This window comes from Ammospiza caudacuta, chromosome 16, assembly GCF_027887145.1.
Source record: "Ammospiza caudacuta isolate bAmmCau1 chromosome 16, bAmmCau1.pri, whole genome shotgun sequence".
In the NCBI taxonomy this organism is placed as follows: Eukaryota; Metazoa; Chordata; class Aves; order Passeriformes; family Passerellidae; genus Ammospiza; species Ammospiza caudacuta.
This window is the reverse complement of record NC_080608.1, coordinates 17269332-17289342: the sequence shown is the minus strand read 5'-3', so window position 1 is coordinate 17289342 and position 20011 is coordinate 17269332. Positions and strand designations below refer to the sequence as shown.

General features: G+C 51.3%; 1 protein-coding gene across 1 annotated transcript in view; it reads right to left on the bottom strand.

The window, feature by feature from the left end:
• HTR4 (5-hydroxytryptamine receptor 4) overlaps positions 1–15015 on the bottom strand; it is a 57308-nt gene extending 42293 nt beyond the window's left edge. The window contains exon 1 of the mRNA XM_058815147.1: positions 15008–15015. Coding sequence (XP_058671130.1) covers positions 15008–15015 — 8 coding nt within the window. The remainder of the gene's footprint in view (positions 1–15007) is intronic.
• Between the last annotated feature and the right edge of the window lie 4996 nt (positions 15016–20011).

Below are 20011 nucleotides of genomic sequence, written 5' to 3'. Positions count from 1 at the left end.
AGAATAAAAGGAGATATTCCGCTGGGGAATCTCAAATTTCCTGGCTGCCTGTAGCCCTCTTCCTTTCCCCACAGGTTTGTGCTGAGCCTTTATCTATGACCCGAAAATTCAGGAGTCAAACTTGTCTGGGTCTGTAACAGCCTTGCCCTGGAGGCTGCTGGAGACATCGAGAGCCATTTCACAGCCATTAATTAATTAACACCCCTGGAATTGTTTGTGAAGCCATTAGCACACATCTTCCCCTATCATCATTAAGGAGATTTTCAAAGGGAAATTTCAGCCAGCCCAGGAAAATCAGGTGCCAGCTTGGAGCAAATCTCAGATTCTCAGTTAAATGCCATTTCCTAAATTGTTGCAGTGGGTAAAGAAGAAATAAAAGGGAAGAAAGGTGAGGGGGGACGAGGGGGAGGGAAAAAAAGGCAGGGAAAAAGGTGGAGGGAAAAGGAGGGGAAAAAAGGCAGAGAAAAAAGCAGGCTAAAGAAAAAACGTGGGGAGAAAAGGAAGGAAAAATCAGGTGGGAAAACCCATGTAGGGGGAAAATGGCAGAAAAAAAAGTTGGGAAAAAAGGAGTGGGGAAAAAAAGGTGGGTGGAGGTGAAAGGAGGAGAAGGAGCAGAGGGAAAAGGGCAGGACAAAAAGGCAGAAAAATGCAGGGCAAAACTGCCATGCAGAACTGGTGTAGATAAGGGTCACCCGTGCTCCAAAAATACAAGAGAATGAGATTTAGCTGCCATGACATATGGAGGGGCTGTCGGACCAACAGAGGCTCTGCTTCATTCCTGGCACCTGGGAATGCCCTGCAGGGGGATGATGGAGCCTCACCAAAGTCTGGGGAGGTTTCCATAGTCCCAAACATGGCACAATTGTGATTTACACTGGTCAGAGCCCAAGCCAGGCAGAGCTTGGCCTCTCTGGATTGCTGTGACCAAACTGAGGTTTTCATTTCAAACCCCTTGACAGGATCTCATTAACCTACTGCCTGTAATAAATGTACCCAATAACAATCTCTGAGCCACGTGAAGTTAAAAAATCCAATAAAATATAAATAGGGAATACTCGTGGGTCATTTATTTTTCTAGTCTGGAATTAGAGAAATTGAGGTCTGCCACCTCCCTCGAGCTGTGATGAATGCAAGCTCCAAACTGAACTGCCAAAAATTTCCAGGAACGTCTCTCCAACATCACACTGCAACCTTTTCAAAATTCATAACATTTTCTACTGAAAAGAAATCCTTGACTTGTCTGGGCCACGTTTGACACTTCTCAAACACCAGGGTGATGTCACGAGCTCAGAGGAGCTCCAGGAAACCCCAAACCAGGCCCTGCTGCATGAGCAGAGAGGTTTATCTGCAGGCAGGGAGGAAATGCTCCCCTGCAGCCCTGCAGGTGCATTTTGATGCATACCTCACATTCACATCCAGCTCTTCCATCACAGGCAGCAGGCTCAGGCAGCTGGGAGTTCAACGTCCATAGGAGAGACCTCATCCTGCAGGGGAGAAACACAGGGATTAGTTCCAGGATCTCCCATAAATGCAGATTTCCCCCATTGGAGACACCTGCTGCAGGATCCAGGTGCCCTCGGTGTTTTGGCCCCCTGGCACCCTCCAGCCCATGTTCAGCTGCTTTACACCAGCACTTCCAGCTCTTTTTCCATCAGGCACCTTTCCAGCTCTTCCCATCCTACCTGTGCCCGTCCCAAACCACCTGCACACCTGCAAGACTCCCCCAGCAAATTCCCAACTTCCAAAGGAACAAAAAGGAGGTTGAACAGAGCCAAGCTGAGGAAAGTTTGCAAAGCCCAGGTGGGAAAACACAAGCAAGAAGGCTTGGTAAATTAGTTTCTGTTTTTACACAGACCTAAAACATTGACTTACCACTAAATTAAACCAGGTTTCCTGTGACACTCTATTGTGCAGCCTTATGAATACTTAATAGCAGTGCTGTGATTACAAAGAACCAAATGCTTTGCAGCTTGAGTTAAAATAAATGTACTTACTACCAGCACCACTAAGTGATGTAAATATTAATGGGGTTTTTAACTCTATCAAAATTCCATCCTGACTCCAAAGAAATGAATGCACCATCTTAATAATGTGCTTGTGCATTTGCTGCTGCTAATCCAGTGGAAAAAATAGGCTCAGTTTTGGAGCACTCGAGGCTGCTGATTACCCCTTGTGCTGTCTCCAGGGAGCCAGGGATAAAGGCACCGCCACAGCCTGTCAGTGCCAGCCCAGATGCAGATAATGCCACTGTGGTTACTTGGCTTCAAAGGGAAATCAGAATAAAAGTGCCTCAGCCTTCCCAGACACCGATGGCAGCTTTGCAATGCAGATGAGCCCCCCGCTCTGCAGACCTGGCTGGTGCTTGAAACAGGAGTAATTCAGGATTACTGTGTGTATTAGACAGCACTTTGCAAGGGAAATGTGCTGGAGCCAAAAGGATATTTCTGTCAAAAAAAGGGAGAGTTTGGCTGGCCCCTGTTTGCAGCTTAAAGCTTCAGCTGGTGGTTCTTGGGGCAATCTGCTGATTCCAAAACTGCTGCTGTGTTTTGCAGAGAAAAGGATGAGAGGTCTGGAGGTGCACCTCTGTGTCCCCAAGGCCTGACCTCCAACCTGAATTTGGACAAAAAACCCCAAAATCCACTCTCCTGTGCTCCTGCTCTGGAGTTCTTCCCTAGGACAAAATACCTGGTATGGTATCACTCTTTATATATCAGCATAAAATTAATTCTGATTTCTCCTGCAAAACAGATTAAAAACTTTTCAGTGATTTTGTATGCAAAAATTCCAGTTAGAGGGCATCTTTCTTCCTTTGTTCTTCTGGAAAAATGTAATTTTAGTGTGCACTTATGTTACGCAATATCTGTACCATCTTGCTATCATGGAGTCTTCTACAACTTCTATAACTGAAACTTTCTATATATGAGTAAAAAAAAAAAATAAAAACAAACCAAACCAGCCCCCAAAAAACAATTTCTAAAATTAGGGGAAAAAATCTTCACAAATATACAAAAGTCCCCAAAAAAACAATGGCAATCCAGGACCCAGCCTGGAAAGGATGCACTGGTGGCACTGGGGAATTCAGCTCACCTGGCACACCACTGTCACAGACATATTTTATGAAAAATCCTTTTGCTAGGATTTTTTCTCCTGAGAAGCCTCAGAGGAAAAGAAAAATAATAATTATCTGCTGCTGTGGAATGCAACAGGTGCATCTTTTATTGGTATCATGTGGTTGTTTTTAATTAATGGCCAATCACAGTCCAGCTGTCTCACACTCTCTGAGAGTCAGGAGCTTTTATCATTCCATTCCTTTCCTTTCAAGCCTTCTGATGAAATCCTTTCTTCTATTCTTTTAGGATAGTTTTCTTTTAATATAATATATATCATAAAAAAATAAATCAGCCTTCTGAAACATGGAGTCAGATTCTCATCTCTTCCCTCATCCTGGGACCCCTGTGAGCACCCCCACACATCACTGTCCCCTTGGCCTGGCTCTGCCCCTTCTCCTCTTCCTCCTCTCCTTAGGGAGATGGGAAAACCCAGCAAATGGATAAAATGGATAAAAGGATAAATTCCATCCATGGATAAATGGATGGATCGATCCCTGGATTGAAGGCGTTAGCGAAGATTTCACCTGTCACAGCCACGGGGGTTGGCTGGTGGCCCACAGGTGACCACAGGACCCCACAGACTCACCTGCCCTGCCCAGGGGAGGGGGAAATGTCCCCCCAGATGGCAGCAATGGCCACAGCACGTCCCTGCCAGCAGCAGCTCGCTGACACGCTGCCATTCTCCATCCCACCAGCTCCTCCCCGCCACTGCTCGGTGCTGGCAGCAGAGTTGAGTCATGCAGAGCTGCCACCCCCATCTCCTGCAGGGCTGGGCTGGGGAGATGCTCCAGCCTGGGGTGCTGCTCACAGGGTCCCAGCAGCAGGGAGAGAGGAGAGTCTTCACTCCACGTCTCAGAAGGCTGATTTGTTATTTTATTAAATATATTATATTAAAAGAAAATGATGTATTAAAACTACACTAAAAGAAAAGAGAAAGGTAACATCAGAAGGCTAGCAAATACTAAATAAGTCTTCTGAGACTCCATGTCTCAGAAGGCTTATTTAGTATTTTATTATATATATTATATTAAGAGAAAATTATATGTTAAAACTGCACTAAAGAGAAGAGGAAGGAGACATCAGAAGGCTTGCAAAGGAAAGGAAAGGAATGGTAATAAAATCTCGTGACTGCTCACAGCCTCGACACAGGTGGGGCTGTCATTGGTCATCAAGTAAAAACAGTTTCACGTGCTGGGTAAACAATTCTCCAAATCACATTCCAAAGCAGCAAAACAGGGAGAAGCTGAAGCTTCTCAGGAGAAAAGATCCTGGCAAAAGGATTTTTCATAAAATATATCTGTGACACACCACAGTGCCAGGTGGGCTGAGCACTCTGCAAAAGCTATTTCCCTGCAGACAGACCCACACTGGCCCTCCTGCTCTGGCAGGGATGGGGTTGAGACCTAAACCAAACCAGCAATGGGCAGGGACAGGCTGCAGAGGCAGGAATTGCTCCAGGAAAAGCTGAACCCCACATGGAATGGGCAGGGACAGGCTGCAGAGGCAGGAATTGCTCCAGGAAAACATGAACCAAAGCAGTAATGCACAGGGACAGGCTGCAGAGGCAGGAATTGCTCCAGGAAAGCCTCACAGGGCAGCAGGGACACGGAGCACAACGAGCACATGAAGAGCAGCTGGCAGCTTTTCCAAGACTCATTAACCAAGGAACAAAGCAAGTGAGGATCTCACACACACTTTTCCCATTGAGTGCAGTTTGACTTCCAGCCAAACACTTTTTTCCTTAAGTACAACAAGGTTCCTTACCTGAGACTGAGAGATTCCTCCTTAGGCAAGGCTGACACCCTGTATTCACCACAGACCCTCAGTTCCTGAATTAATTCTGATTAAATCCATGCAGCCAACTCCATCAGACACAAATTGTGCACAGGAGGCTCAGACTGGACCCAGCTGCACCCAAACTCCATCAGGAGTTCAAGGGGCTCCTCTGAGTCTCACAACTCACTGGGGGGATGTCCCTGACCCTTTTCAGTCTCTGGTCACTGTGGAAATCATTTCTAAATCATTCTAGATCAATTTTAACTCTCTGTTCCTTTGTATTTCTCCTCCCTGTAGTAAGGAGCAGAGTGAGCCTTGCCATTGAACCTTTTTAATTCACACTTTTACCACATCCTACCAAAACCCCTCTGCCAATACCTTTGGACATAACTGAGTGAACAAAATTACCCATTTGTGACACTTTCTGCTGCACCACAGAGCAGGAAGGGGGAGGTAAAAATAAATGAAACTAAAACGAGACTAAAAATACTAAAATAACAAAAAAAACCCCAAAACTAAATAATAAATAATAAAAAACTAAAAACACTAAAATTAAATTAAATTCAGTTTCTGCATGTCTCATGCTCTCAGTGAAGAACTGGACTTATCACTGAGTGACTTTGTTCTTCTCTTTGTAAGTGTAAGATTAAAAATCCTCTTTATAATAACATGTTGCAGCTTTCTGACGGCTGATTTCAGTGCAGTTTTCTGGCAGACACACGTTTTTATGGGGTAACACGGAGCAGAAGATGTTTAGGAACTCTTTAGCCTTCCCCTGGAATTTGCTGTCCCCCACAGCTCGTGCAGGAGTTCTTGGGCGTGCATTTAAGTCCCATCCAGTGTGGGATTCCTGATTGAGGCCAGCAGAGCCACTCTGACATAAAGAAAGACTGCATTTACCATTAAACCCATGATTTCAAGAGGCTCCTCACTTTCTGTGGTGAACAGCTGCTAAATCGAAGCTGGGATTGAATAAAAAAGAGCTGTTGCTCGATTCCCCACACATTTCACTTTTGGGGTGGTGATTTTCCTCAAAGCCCCATCTTTATCAGAGAAAAAGAAGTTGTTAGCAGAGGTTAACTGGACCAGATCTCCCCAGCCCACACTAAACTGCTATTTCTGAAGTGAGAGTCACCTCAATCCAAAGACAATTTCTTGCTCATCACTGCAGAGAAGTCCAAAACCCTCCAAGTGCTGTAAGAGAATATCCGGCCCATGACAGCGCTTGAGGAACAGGAAATATCAAAGTGGTTCACCTTGTTCTCTCCCAGATAAAAATGGGTTTATTTCCCTCCATTTCTGCCCTGTCCCACAGCACCTCTTGCCTTCCCTGTCTCTGCTGTCTCCTCTGTCCCCAGGGAGGACAGAGCTGATAAGGAGTCCCTCAGCTGTCAGCAGAGACAGATTGCTGGGCAGGTTTAACCCAGCCTCATTCCAGCAGGGCAAAATGGGGCACTTTGCTTCAATACTGAAATTAACAGAGACGTGACACATCCCCAGAAATGAAATGGAGTCCAGCTTGAAATGCAGAGCGCAGAAGAAATGTCTCTATATTTCAAAAGCTCTTTAGGGAATGCTCTGGCTTGCCCACCCAAACCTGGCTGAGTTTAGGGGTTCCCCAGTCGCAGGTGGCACTGGGGTGACAGAGCCACACCTCGTGTGCAAACAGCATCTTAAATGGGTGCCAGCCTGGCCTGAGAGCCCCCAGCCGTGCCCTCTGAGCCTCCCCAGCCTCACATCACATTGCTCTGTCAATGGCAAAGCTTCAATTTCATCCCTGAGCACCAAAATAGCCCCGGCAGGCGGCAGAGTCCAAGGGCTGCTCCCCGGGAAAGGGCACGGCCGGGCACTTGTGCCCTCCTGGATCAAATATTGACAGCAGTAAACTCCTCAAGGGTGACTTTGTTCCCTCTGCAGCAGCTCCCTGCCCCTGCCAGGCTGTGTTTGTGTGAGGCAGAGGGAGCAGCTGTAAAACCTGTGCGTTATTGCCTGTGACAGGGGCGTTGTGAGCTCTGCCAGCTCGCTGCTCTCACCTTCACAATTACTGTCAGCTCTGCCATCCACACCCAGCCTTCAGCTGCGCTCAGACTCAGCCCTGAGACATCCCTGGGACAGCCTGGCTCTCTCAGAACACCAAAAAACACAGTGAGAGATGCCAATGAGCAGCTGAAGGCAGGAGGGAGGGTGAATCCTTTCTCACCACCCAACTCTGATCCGTGCTGTGCTCCCTCTCTGCTCACAGCTCACCAAACCTCCTCAGAACCAACATTTCCTCTCCTAAAATCCTTCCAGCCTTTCTCCTCCTCACACCAGCCCCAGGGTGAGGGAACTGCTGCCCCAGACAGGCACCAGCTCTGCTTTCTGTGTCAAATAACTCTGAATGCTGTCAGAGCTTGTGATTCGTAGTTCTTAATCTAAAATTCATCTACATCTGAACATCCCCAGTATGAAGGTCAGCACTGAGCCGTCTGCTCCGTTCTCAGGAGTCAGATTTTCCTTATTCTTGAGCTCACCTGGACTCAGGGTGGGTTCCTCCTGTGCTAAATTACTTTGGAGGTTTTGCAGCATGCTCAGACTGCAGGGATTTATGGATGGGATGGTCTGGGAGACTGCAAAGGGCACAGGCAGCATCCATGAAGGTCTTTAGTTTGAAATTCTGTGGTTTTAAACAAGAAAAAGGTTTGGTCACAGCCAGGTAAAGCAGCTTAAGAAAGGCCTGAAATCTCTGTGAAAAATATGATATAAAGGGTTTTCCTTTGGGGATTCATTTGGGGCAGGGCAAGAGCTTCTGCTGTTCAGGAAGGTTGGAAATGCTCTTAATTCAAGGTGCCTTGGGCATTTTTCAGCAAAATTCCTTTACTTTCAGCAGCTGAAGCTCCTTTCTGTCCAGGTCTCAGTGCTTGTGCCAAACCCTGATTATGAATTATGCCCAGCCCCAAACAACTGCAGGGACTCCAAACTGTGCCAGAAAACCCAAACTTGGTGAGTTTTCCATGAAAGAGCTGCAGAAGGGAATTGCCACCTCACCTCTGCAATTCCCTCCTTGTTCCAGGCTGGCAGCACAGGGATGCCTGGGACAGCACAGCACCACTGCAAATCATAACCAAACCCCAAAATTGCCTTTAAAATGGTGAATTGCTGTTTGCTCTCCCTCCCTGGAGCACAGGGACACACAGGGGTGGAGGAGGAGCTGCAGCCTACAGATGCAGTTTGAGGCTGCTTTTAAAAACTTCCATGTGGGTGTTTGCCAAAGGAGCTTTTTATTTTTTCTCTTATATTTTCTTCCCTGCTCGTGAAACAGCTGACTTTTATTCATATTTACACAGTCCCTCAGAAAGCAAATGAAAAACTCTTCCTGAGAAGTTGCAAAGTATTAAATTGGCCAAAAGTAAATGTTATTTTTGGGAAACAAGTTCCAGGTGTGGCTGCCAGACTCCTTCCACCCAAAGCTGCAGCATCGAAGGGAACAAAAGAGCCTGGATGTGACAAAAGGAATGTCACTGCTATTGAAATAAAAACAGATTTTTCTCTCAAGTAAAAGCTGTTTGAGAGGCATTTCTTTTACCTGGATGCTTTTCCCAGAGCTGGAAATGAAACCAGGGGGGCTCTCAGTCCCCAGAATGGTCTGGCAGCCTCCCAAGCCACTTCACACTCACTCACTATGAATAATTTGTCATTTTGAATTTTTTTTAATTTCTATTTTTCATTCTTGCTCTCCCCAATCCTTTAAGATCCTCCCATACACATTTATCACCACACACCTTTCTGCTCTGAGTTTGTTTTACCCTGAAATCCCCTGACTCCAGCAGTGCTGCACTTTTTAGTGGGTCCTAACTTGCCCTTTAAAGAAATTATTCCTTTGAGGAATAAACACCCACCTTAACTAGAGAGCTGATTCTCCCATTGCATTAATTCTATTAATTAATTCTATTTCCTTCATTCCAATTAAATATAATTTCTACCAGCACAAGAGACCCAGCCCACTGTGGCCAGACCCTCTCTGTAAATCCCTTAGTAATTAATGACATTAATTAACATAATTAATAATAATAATTATTGAGCTCGGATTTTGGAGTGCTGGTACCAATTTATTGATTTTTATCCCAAGAGGAGGTGCTGCCTGCCTTGAACAAACCCCACCATCCTCAGCTGCCTCTGGAAGCTCCTCCAGACACAATAGAACCTAAAATAACAGTGATAAAGGATAAATAATAAGTTTAAAAGGCTGCTGAGCACCAGGTTTAGAGCAGAGGCTGGGGAGGACCAGCCAAGGGCACAGTGGCTGTAAGGTTAAATGTGGATTTATCAGGGTTGGATGCTCTGTAACAAACCTGCCTGCACCCCTGACCTCCCTGAGACCTGTCCCAACATCCCAGAGGATGCACAAAAGCATTTTTGTGGGATTTGGCACAGCTGAGGGCTCCTCAAGGTCCCTGCACAGCCTGCTGTGGGTGAGATCCTCCCTGGAATGGAGGACGTGGATGGAGAATTCAGGAGTGTTTCCATCTGTGCCCAGTGGGATTGTAGACCTCGCCCCACATCCATCCTACCCCTGACCATGGAAATCCCAGATGTGATGGCATCAGTTGGACTGACCTCCCCAAACCTGTCTCATTTCTGCACTGACCTCCCCAAACCTGCCTCATTTCTGCACTGTCTGCTGCAGCTCTTCTGCTCCTCTTCTTCCTCTTCCTCTTTTTCCTCCTCCTCCTTTTCCTTCTTCTCCCTTTCCTCCTCCTCCTTCTTCTTCTCCTCCTTCTGCTCCTCTTCTTCCTCTTCCTCCTTCTCCTTTTCCTCCTGCTCCTCTTCTTCCTTTTCCTCCTTTTCCTGCTCCTTCTCCTTTTCCTCCACCTCCTCCTTCTCCTCTTCTTCTTCCTTCTTCTCCTTTTCCTCCTCCTCCTCTTCCTTCTCCTCCTCCTCCTCTTCCTTCTCCTCCTCCTCCATCTTCTCTTCCTCCTCCTCCTCCTCCTCCTCCTTGTCCTTTTCCTTCTTCTTCTTTTCTTCTTCCTCCTCCTCTTCTTTCTTCTCTTTCTTCTCCTTTTCCTCCTCCTTCTCCTTTTCTTTCTCCTTCTCCTCCTCCTCCTGCTCTGGAGGGGACCGAGGTCAGGCTGAATTCCTGGAGAGCCCCCTGAGCCCTTCCCTAGTCCAGGGCTGCCTTAAATCTTTTCATCTTTTCTCCCTGTGTTTGCCGAGAGCAGGGCAAGGTGCCCCGGGTGCCCCCGGACCTGTGCAGAGCAGCAGAGGGAGATGCCAGAGGGATCCCAGAGCTCCTCTCTGGGCAGGGCAGGGTCTGCTGTGTGCCCCCAGCACTGATTTATCCCTGCAGCATTCCCAGGGCTCTGCTCGGGGAGGAAGGCACAGGTTGGGCAGGGGTTCCCTTCATGTTCTCCATCCATCTCTGCTCCCCGGGCTCAGACAGGCCCTGGCTGCCTCCCCACTGCTGCAAACCTTCCTCATTCACAGCAGCACACTGAATTTTCATTTTTGCCCGGCAGGAAATGCCTGGCAATTCCTGCGTTTCCGCCAGGCCCTGCTCTGGAAGTGCAGAAGTGAAGTTTGAGCTGCTCAGCACAAATCAGTGTCAGGAGAGACACCCAGCACTGAGCACTGAGCTTTGGTGACACCAATTCCCTGGAAGCTGCTTCCTCCAGGGATTCAGGGCAGCAATCAGGTGTTCCCCACCCTGCTTTCCATCCCAGCTCAGGGTTTGGGATGGGGAGAGGGCAGGGAGGGGCTGGGGTGGGAGGACGAGCAGACCCAGCCTCAGGAGAGGAACTGACGATGCAGTTTGTGCCCCGCTCATTTCACAGTAAATAAAGAACCAAGGAAGATTGCTGGAAATGTGTCCATTCAGGCAGCAGCTGGATTTCCTGTTAATTGCTTGGGAGTGAGGGAGGAGGGGAAAGTGTGGAGACATCACAATGAGCAGCCTGGTGAGTACTGAGTGAGTACCCAGCCCTGACTCTGCACTTGTGCTGCTCATGACAGAAATAGAGATGTGCTCTCACAAACCCTGCTCGGTGACATAAAAAATAAACCCATCTCTCAGGGAGAGAGTGCAAAGTGATCTATGCTGGCATTTGTTCTGCAGGAAGGAGTGGCACCGGTGCCACCAGCAGGGCAGCCCCAGTTGCCCCAGTGGCTCCCACTGCCCTGGGACTGGAGCCAGCTGAGCACGGGGTGAGGAGGGGCCTGGCACCGAAAGGACCAGCCCAAATCACAGAATGGGATGGTTTGGGATGGGAGGAATGGGACGGAATGGGATGGTTTGGGATGGGAAGAATGGGATGGTTTGGGTTGGGAGAACCTCAAAACTCATCTATTCCACCCCTGCCATGGCAGGGACACCTCCCACTGTCCCGGGTGCTCCAAACCCATCCAGCCTGGCCTTGGGCACTGCCAGGGACCCAGGGGCAGCCACAGCTGCTCTGGGCACCCTGTGCCAGGGCCTGCCCACCCTCCCAGCCAGGAAATTCCTCCCTGCATCCCATCCGAACCCACTCTCTGCCAGCTGCAGCCATTCCCTGTGTCCTGGCACTCCAGGCTCCTGCACAAATCCCTCCCCACCATTCCTGGCTCCCTCCACATTAACCCTGTCCTGTTCCAAGCCTGGCCTTGTCCCTGCACCTCCCAGGGGTGGAAGCTGCTGGAAAGCCTGGAGATCCTGGGATGTTCATCCTGGTGCACTCAGGAAGGAGGAGGGAGAGCCCCTGCTCACGTCACACCTCCCAAAGCCAGCCAGGACAACCAGCCATTAAAAAAAGGGGCTGTGAACAGGGAAGCAGGAAAGCCTGAGCTGGCACAGCCTCCTGCCCTCTTATCTGCACCTTTGGTTTATTGTGTTTAATCAGCCTTTTGATCTGGAGGAAGAACATCCGAAGGGAAAACGGCACCAAAAGCTTTTGTCAGCACCAACTTTGCAGATCCAAGAAAAGCTCAGAGCAGCACCAAGGCAGCAGATCCAGCAAACAGCTCTTCTGTGTGATCCTGGATTTTTCACAGAAAATCACATTACTCTGCAATCAGGCTTCTCCAACAGGAAGTTCCCATTTGTCACTTAAAAAACCAACTCACCACCAGGGAAATCTGCCGTGCAGTTGTTTCAGCTCTGTGTTTCTTTCCAGGCTGTAAAGCAGATTCCGAGGCCATGGAAGGGACCCTGAGGAGCAGTTTCAGCAGACCCAGCTATACTTCACCCTGCCATCTGGAGATGGAGATTCCACATTCTCCTTGTGCAGCCCCCCAGGGGAAGCACATGGAGGGAATTTTTTAGGCTCTCTCCTAAATCTTCCTTGCTGCATTTTATTGCTGTGACTATTTTTTCCTGCCCTTGTTTATTCCTGCACCTGGGGGATGCAAACTTGTCCCCAAATCTCCAGCAGCCAAGAATTCCTGCTGCATGGAATTGTGGCAATGGGGAAGGACTGAGCACACCCCACTGTTTGTTATTAGCAATAGTGCCAGTGGTGGCAGCAGATTAATTCTGGATTAACGTTCCTCTCCTGCTCGTCCCTGTGTGTTTGCATCCCAAGGGCTCCCTGGCAGAGGAGCTGGGAGGTTTTCTGGCTCTGCAGTGCTTCCAATTCCTTCCTTCTCCACATCCCTCCTCTTCAATAAACATCTGACGCCACAAGTCCATGGCACGGCGACCTCCTGCAGGTTTCCATGGCTGATGGAAAATCCCAGGGGAATTCCTGCTGCAGGGGCCACCCCACAGCCACCTCTCACCTCTCTCCAGGCTGCTCTTCCTGCTCCTTTTACCTGGGTTTTGTTTAATGCTCATCACCTAAAAATGTTCCCATGAGCCAAGACTGGAGCTTTCAGTCTCTCCTTGGTTGCCTATTTTTGGATCCTTGATCTGGGCTCTCGTTGCTGATTATTTTTGTTTGTTTGTTTGTGTTTGTTTTTAAATAAACAAAAGCTGAAACGATGAATGTCTGGGCAGCCAGAGAGCAGTGAGGGATGAGGTGTTTGCTGAAGGGAGGGATGTGGAGAAGGAAGGAATTGCCTGGGAAGCTCTGCAGAGCTAAAAAACCTCTCAGCTCCTCTGCCAGAGAGCCCTTGGGATGCAAACACACAGGGATGAGCAGGAGAGAAACGTTAATCCAGAATCAGAATTAATCTGCTGCCACCACTGGCATTATTGCTAATAACAAACAGTGGGGTGTGCTCAACCCTTCCCCATTGCCACAATTCCATGTAGCAGGAACTCCTGGCTGCTGGAAACCCTTCCTCTGCTCCAAGCTTTTCTTCTCCGAGCTCACAATTTCCCAGCTTCCAGGTATTTGTGCTCACACTGCCCTGGCCTCACCCCAGACTGTTCCCCACAGGTGAACAACCCAGATTTCTCCTCCCTTTTGGCATTTACTTGGTAAATGGCTCTTCCACGGAGCAGGGAAACCCTGAGCTGAATGGGCAGAAGGAAATCCCTCCTTCCTCCAGCTCCCAATTCCCTGGCTGTGTTTTAATCATCCCCAGCAAGTTCTGCCTGCTGTGTTTTATTAAAAGCAAACACAAGTGCAGAAGGGCTGCTTGTTTTCCTCCCTGAGCTGCAATAGAAGGGATCTGATCAATAAAACAGCTCAGCCAAGCAGAGCCCATGGAAAAGGAGGCACTCATAAAAGGCATCTCTGCAATTAGCCTTTATCAGCTCCATGATTTTCTGCTGACCAGGGAGGCTCCTAAACTCAGAGCAGCAAGGAGATGCTTGCTCTGCCCTTCCCTGCTGCCCCTGGGCTCACAGCAGGCTGGGCTGCTCAGGCTGCTCCACTGAGAGGTTTTGGGGGCTGCAGAGCTCAGTCTCCTGTGCCTGTCCCTGAGGGTCCCTGTGCAGCACAGCCTGAGGGCAGAGCCAGGGACAGGCAGGGGATGGAGGCAAAGAGGAGAAGGGAACTTCATTTTCCACAGGAGGAGGAAGAGGGAATTCCATTCCCTTCATTTTCCACAGCAGAAGCTAAAGAGAACTTCCTTCTCTTCATTTTCCACAGCAAGAGGGAGAAGGGAACTTCATTCGCTTCATTTTCCACAGCAGAAAGGAATGGGAACTCCATTCCCTTCATTTTCCACAGAAAGAGGGAAAGGGAACTCCATTCCCTTCATTTTCCACAGCAGAAAGGGATGGGAACTCCATTCCCTTCATTTTCCACAGCAGAAGGAAAAGAGAACTCCGTTCCCTTCATTTTCCACAGAAGGAATGCATGGGAACTCCATTCTCTTCATTTTCCACAGCAGAAAGGGATGGGAACTCCATTCCCTTCATTTTCCACAGAAAGAGGGAGAGGGATCTCTGTTCCCTTCATTTTCCACAGAAGGAATGCATGGGAACTCCATTCTCTTCATTTTCCACAGCAGAAAGGGATGGGAGCTCCATTCTCTTCATTTTCCACAGCAGGAATGCATGGGAGCTCCATTCCCTTCCTTTTGCACAGCCCAGGCCCTCGGGTGCTGTTTGTCTCTGCCACAGGACCTGTTCTGCTCTCACACTCCCATTTCTGCCCCTGCCTGCCCAGTGCCTTCTCTCACCTGGAGTTTGGTGACAGCTCAGCAGATTTGGTTTATTGCAGGGCTCAATCTGACTCTGTCCTCTCCTGTTTTGGTTCTACCATTCAAACCCAGCAGAGCAGTTCCTGAACACAACATTCTGGTGGTTCTCACTGTTCTTGGAAGATGTTTTCCCTTCGTTCTTAACCCCCTGCTCATTACTATTTCACAGATTCCTTTAGCCTGCCTTATCAGACACCTACATGCTCTAATTCCTAATTTATATTCATTGCTGCAACTTTCCCTTATTTTTCTGGGGACAGTGTTGACTGGGTTTGGGTTTCTATTTTATGTCCCTTTTTCCCTTCTCTGCTGAATGATAAAAATTCTGCTTGGCAGCTTTTCCTGCCAGGGAAAACATGTTTTTGTAACAATCCCATGGAGGGCCCATGGAGAACAAACACGTTCCAGTGCCTTGGCTCATCTGAAATCAGCTGCAGTTCTGTCAGACAGAGCTCTGAGAGGGACTTCAGTGGGGCAGCCGTGGCTCCAGGGATGTCAAAGCAGCCATGAGGAGCCACATCACCCCAAACATCCTCCTCAAGCTCTTCTGCTCCATGTGGAACCAGCCTGGCTCTCACCTCGCCATCATTCCCCTGCCAGGGCCCAGCCCAGCACCCCCTGGTCGAGCTGAGGAGCCCCAGAAGGGCCAGGACCCCTCAGAACAACTTCTGGGTGATGAGCAGGGAACAGCTCCATTGCTGGGCCCAGAGCTTCAGCTGCATCCCTCGAGTCCTCTCAGGGAGACCTCTGAGAGAGGTTTAATTGTGAAATTCCTGATGGTAGAACAGCCCCGGTACACCCAAAATGGGGGATTCATGAGGCCACATTAACCCTTGTTCACCTGGTGTGGGCTTTCCATGGATAGACCCAAAATAGGGGATTCATGAGGCCAGATTAACCCTGCTGCCCCTGGGGAAGGTGGTCTGGGCCTTCCATGGGTACACCACAAAATGAAGGTTAATGAGGCCAGATTAACCCCTGTGCACCTGGGGAAGGTGGTGTGAGTGGCTGCTCAGCTGCCGGCAGGGCTAATGTGGAATTTCAGAGCTTTTGAGGACTCCCAAGCACAGAGGTGGGAGCCTCAGGGAGGTGTGGGCACAGGCAGACACTGCAGGCACAAAGAGAGGAGATGAGAGTTGGTTTGGGGGCTGAGAACCTTTGGGCACGAGGGCAGAATTGGGGATGGGATTCACTGAAGGCAGGGCTCTGAACTGCTGCCTCAGCTCAGGAAATACAAACCCAGAACAGGAGAATGATCTCCCTGCCCAGCTCGGTGCAGGAACAGCCCAAGGGAACACAGGGAACTCAGCTCAGGAAACACAGACCCAGAACAGGAGAATGATCTCCCTGCCCAGCTCGGTGCAGGAACAGCCCCAGCGCTGCTGCACCACCCAAACCCGGGCACTGCTCTGCAAACCCACCTGGAATAACCAAACCCTCCAGGCTGCACCAGGGCAGGGCACAAACACCCAGCAGCACCCCCAGAGAGGGGCTGAGAGTGGAATTTCCCCCTCATCTCCCCACGCCAGGCTGGGCACAGCACCCTGTGCCCTCTCCAGAGCCTCGGGGCCGCTGCACCTCCAGCCATTCCCTCTAATTGTTTCCCTAATCACATCAAACTGCCCGAGCTCCATTTGTGCTCCTGCAGAGTAATTTGCTTTCCCCCAGGCCCTGCTGGCCGTGTCTCCCCACACTGCAGCCACTCCTCAGGGCTGAGGGGGCTCTGGATCACATTATGGGCTCTAATAAAAATAATTCTAATGGAATTACACAACGAGACCAGATTAAAGGCAGCTGCTTTGCAAATCCTGGGCTTGGGTTGGTGTTAGCTGAGGGAACAAGCACATGGATCATCCCTCTGCCACCCTCTGCCACCCTCTGCCCCAGCAAAAGCAAAGGTAACATCTCCCTGACAAATGATAATACAATAAAGGTAGTCCCACAATAAATGCACCAGGGAATGCCAGCAAACAGAAGTGCAAGCGGTTAAATGCAAAAGCCATGAAGCACTTTCCCCCTTTCCCATAAACTGCACCACAATGAGTTCCTCACACTCTGCTGCCTCAGGGATCCACCGGGTTTACAAAGGAACATTGGCACCATTTAATCGGGTGTATTTGTCTTTTTAGAGAGGTTTTTTGAGAGACTCCCTAAGGAATGAGGGACAGGAATGACCAGGTCAGAAGAGGGGACAGTGTCTAACCTGACACTCATCAGCGTCTGCTCTGCAGATGGGCAGGGAAGCCCAGAGTGGATATTAATTAGTTGTGTTCCATGAGAGATTTCCTTTAACCCCCAGAACTTGGCACTGACACCCCAGATTTTAACCACGTGGTTCTCAGGATTTACACCAACATTCACTGCAGTCACAAAATCCCAAAATCATTTGGAAGAGCCCTCCCAGCCCATTGAGTCCAGGCTGTGCCACATCCCCACCCTGTCCCCAGCCCTGAGTGCCACCTCCAGGGATGGGGATCCAACCCTCCCTGGGCAGTGCCAGTGCCTGAGCCCCCTTTCCATGGGGAGATTCCTGCTGTGCCCACCCTGAGCCTGCCCTGAGCCCCCTTTCCATGGGGAAATTCCTGCTGTGCCCACCTGATCCAGGCTGACTCGTTTGGATCCCCAGGCACTGAAGCCAGAGGGGCTCCTCAGTGAATGGCTCAGATAATTTCCATTTTGCCTGTGTGAACAAACCCACCCAGGGCACTCCTGCAGCAGGTGCTGGGGGATGCTCTCTCCTGCTTTCCCCTCAAGCAGCAACTCTGCTTTCAAACACAAACACACACAGGGAGTGTCTCCACAGTGTGACTGTGGGATGTGCAGGGCGAGCTGCTGCCTCCTCACACCCTCCTGGCTCTCCTTCCACCCCGTCCCACTGCTCCTGCAGCCAGCACAGCCTGTCCCCACAGAGGACACTGGGGTCCCCTCCTTGTCCCCCCCTTGTCTGCAGGGGCAGAGGAGAGTGGAAAGCAGGACAGAGCTCCTCAAAGGAGAGCTGGGCTATTCCCAGCTCCTCTTCAGCCCCATTCCCACCACAGGCTCCTGCATCCTCCATCCCACATCCAGCTGCACCTCCCCTGAATTCACCTGGGAGCTCCTTCCACAGGTTCCAGGTATCTCCAGCCCCAAGGGCTCAGCCCGTTCTGGCTGGCACCTGTCCCTTGCTCTTTGTCCTGCCTCAAACTTCCTGGAATACCTGGAAAAGGTGGAAAAATCGAGGCTTGCCAGCTGGCTCCAGAGGATGGGGGTGAGGAGGAGGAGGGGGAGAGGAGGAAGCACTGCTGGCACTTGCAGGAGCACAGTTGGCACCGGGGAGCTGAATGCACAATTTGGAGGCTTCCTAGAAGGAGCCAAGGGGCTCAGCCAGAGCACTCTTACTTTTAAATCAGTGCTTACAAAGTCCTGGGCAAACTCAACCATGTCTGTCTGTCAGGTCAGAGCCTGCTGGAGGAAATAAACACACCTTGGTGTGGAAGGAGTTATTACCTAAGCAAACTCAGCCTGACTCATGTTTGTTTTTTAACGGCGTTATTGGACAGCAGTGACAGAGCCAAGGTCAGGCTGCGAGGGAAGAGGCAGAGGGAAGATCTCAGAGGGAAGATCTCAGAGGAGAGGAAGGTGCTGCTGCTCCCTGCCCATCACAGCAGTCCCCGTTCCTGCTGGGAATGCTCCCATCCCTGTTTCCTGGGGCTCTTCCCCCAAGGAGTGGCACTGCACACCTGCTGCACATCCCTGGGTGCCATCCCTGGAGGGTGACCTCAGCCAGGCCATCCTCACCCTCTGCTACGCTGACAAAATCCAAATAATCCCCTAAAAACTCCACCCTGCCTTTGCCAAGCAAAACCAGCCAACAGCAGTAACAGGGGGCCGAGAAAAGTCACCCTCCTTCAAGGAACACTGGGCAGTATTCCCACTCAAAGGACAGCATTTTGGGTTTAAGCAGAAATGAAGTCATAATGACATCACACACCTCAAAGCACACTCCAGGCTCCGAAGCTGGCACACCAGGACTGGGCTCCTTCCTCACCGCCCTCAAGCAGCACAAACTTGCAGCTGGGTAATGTTTTAATTACCCACTTTTCTATCGAGTTCCCGGGGCTGAAGTTTTGTTTTGGGGCAGGGGAGATGCCCCAGGGCTGCAGGGAGTGACCCTGCTCCGTCTGTCTGTCCCCAATGGGAGCCACACACTGAACCTGAATCAAAGCACCCGGGCTGGGGCAGGACTCCTGCGAGCCTGCCTCACCCTGCAGTCATTCTGAGCAAGCCTCAGCAGCCCTGAAATGCTCCAACCTCAGTGACACCAGCTTGGAACAGACACAGAGCTTGGGGAGCCCCAGGGCGAGCGGAGCCTTTGCACTCTGGACCCTGGCACTGCACAGAGCTGCCCAGTGCTGGAAAACACCTTCTTCACCACAGAATTGCACAACTGTTAAGGCTGGAAATCCCCTCTGAGATCCTCCACACGTTCTCCCAGCACCGCCAGGGCCACCGCTGAGCCTGTCCCCAAGCGCCACAACCTGCCCGTGCCCTGAACTCCTCACCCATCCTCGCTTCAGTGAACTTTCCCACTCGTGCAGAGCCCGCCGAGCCTCTCCTCCCCTCCCCGGCACTTTCCCCGTGCCAGGGGCTCCGTGCCCACCCCAGTCCCGTTCCTCCTGCGGGTCAGTGCTGCCCATCCCGGGGTTCTGCTGGGCACCGGAGCCGCCGAGTGCTGCTCGCTGCCACCTTCACCTGTGCGACCGCCACCGGACCAGCCTTCCTTCCTCCCCTCCTCTCCCTCCGAGCGCCCCGGGGCTCTGCCGCGAACCCGGGGGATACCCGGCACCGAAACCGGGGGATACCGGGCACCGCACCCGGGGTGGGACACCAGGCATCGCACATGGCGGATACCGGGCACCGAAACCGGGTAATACCCGGCACCGCACCCGCATCCCCCCGCCGCTGCCGAGGGGCGCTCCCCGGGCGATGCCGGCGAACATTTCCCCCCGGTTCGGGTTTCCCCCGTTCCCAGCGGAGCCCCGTCCGCCCGCTCCCCCGCCGGCCCTGCTCACCGTGGCCGGGGCAGAGCCCCGCGGTGCCCGGCGCGGCTCCCCCGGTGCGGCCGCTCATGCTGGCGGGATGGGGCAGGGCGGCTGCCGGCGCTGCCCGGGTGCGGATGCGGTGCCTCCTGCCCGCCCAGGTGCGGATTCTGTCTGTCCTGCCCCCCCAGGTGCGGATGCGGTCTGTCCTTCCCGCCCAGGTGCGGGTGCGGGGCTGCGCTCCTGCCCAGGTGCGGATGCAGTCTGTCCTGCCAGGGATGGGTCTGTCTGTCCTTCCCGCCCAGGTACGGGTGCGGGGCTGCGCCCCTGCCCAGGTGCGGATGCGGTCTGTCCTGCTGGGTGTTCTGTCTGTCCTGCCGGGGATTCCGTCTGTCCTGCCCGCCCAGGTGCGGCTGCGGTCTGTCCTGCCGGGGATTCCGTCTGTCCTGCCGGGGATTCCGTCTGTCCGGGTGCGGCTGCGGGGCCGCGCTCCCGCCGAGGCTCCGCGGGCAGCGCCTCCCCCGGCCCCGCACGGAGCGCGGGGGTGCCCGCGCTGTGCCCGCC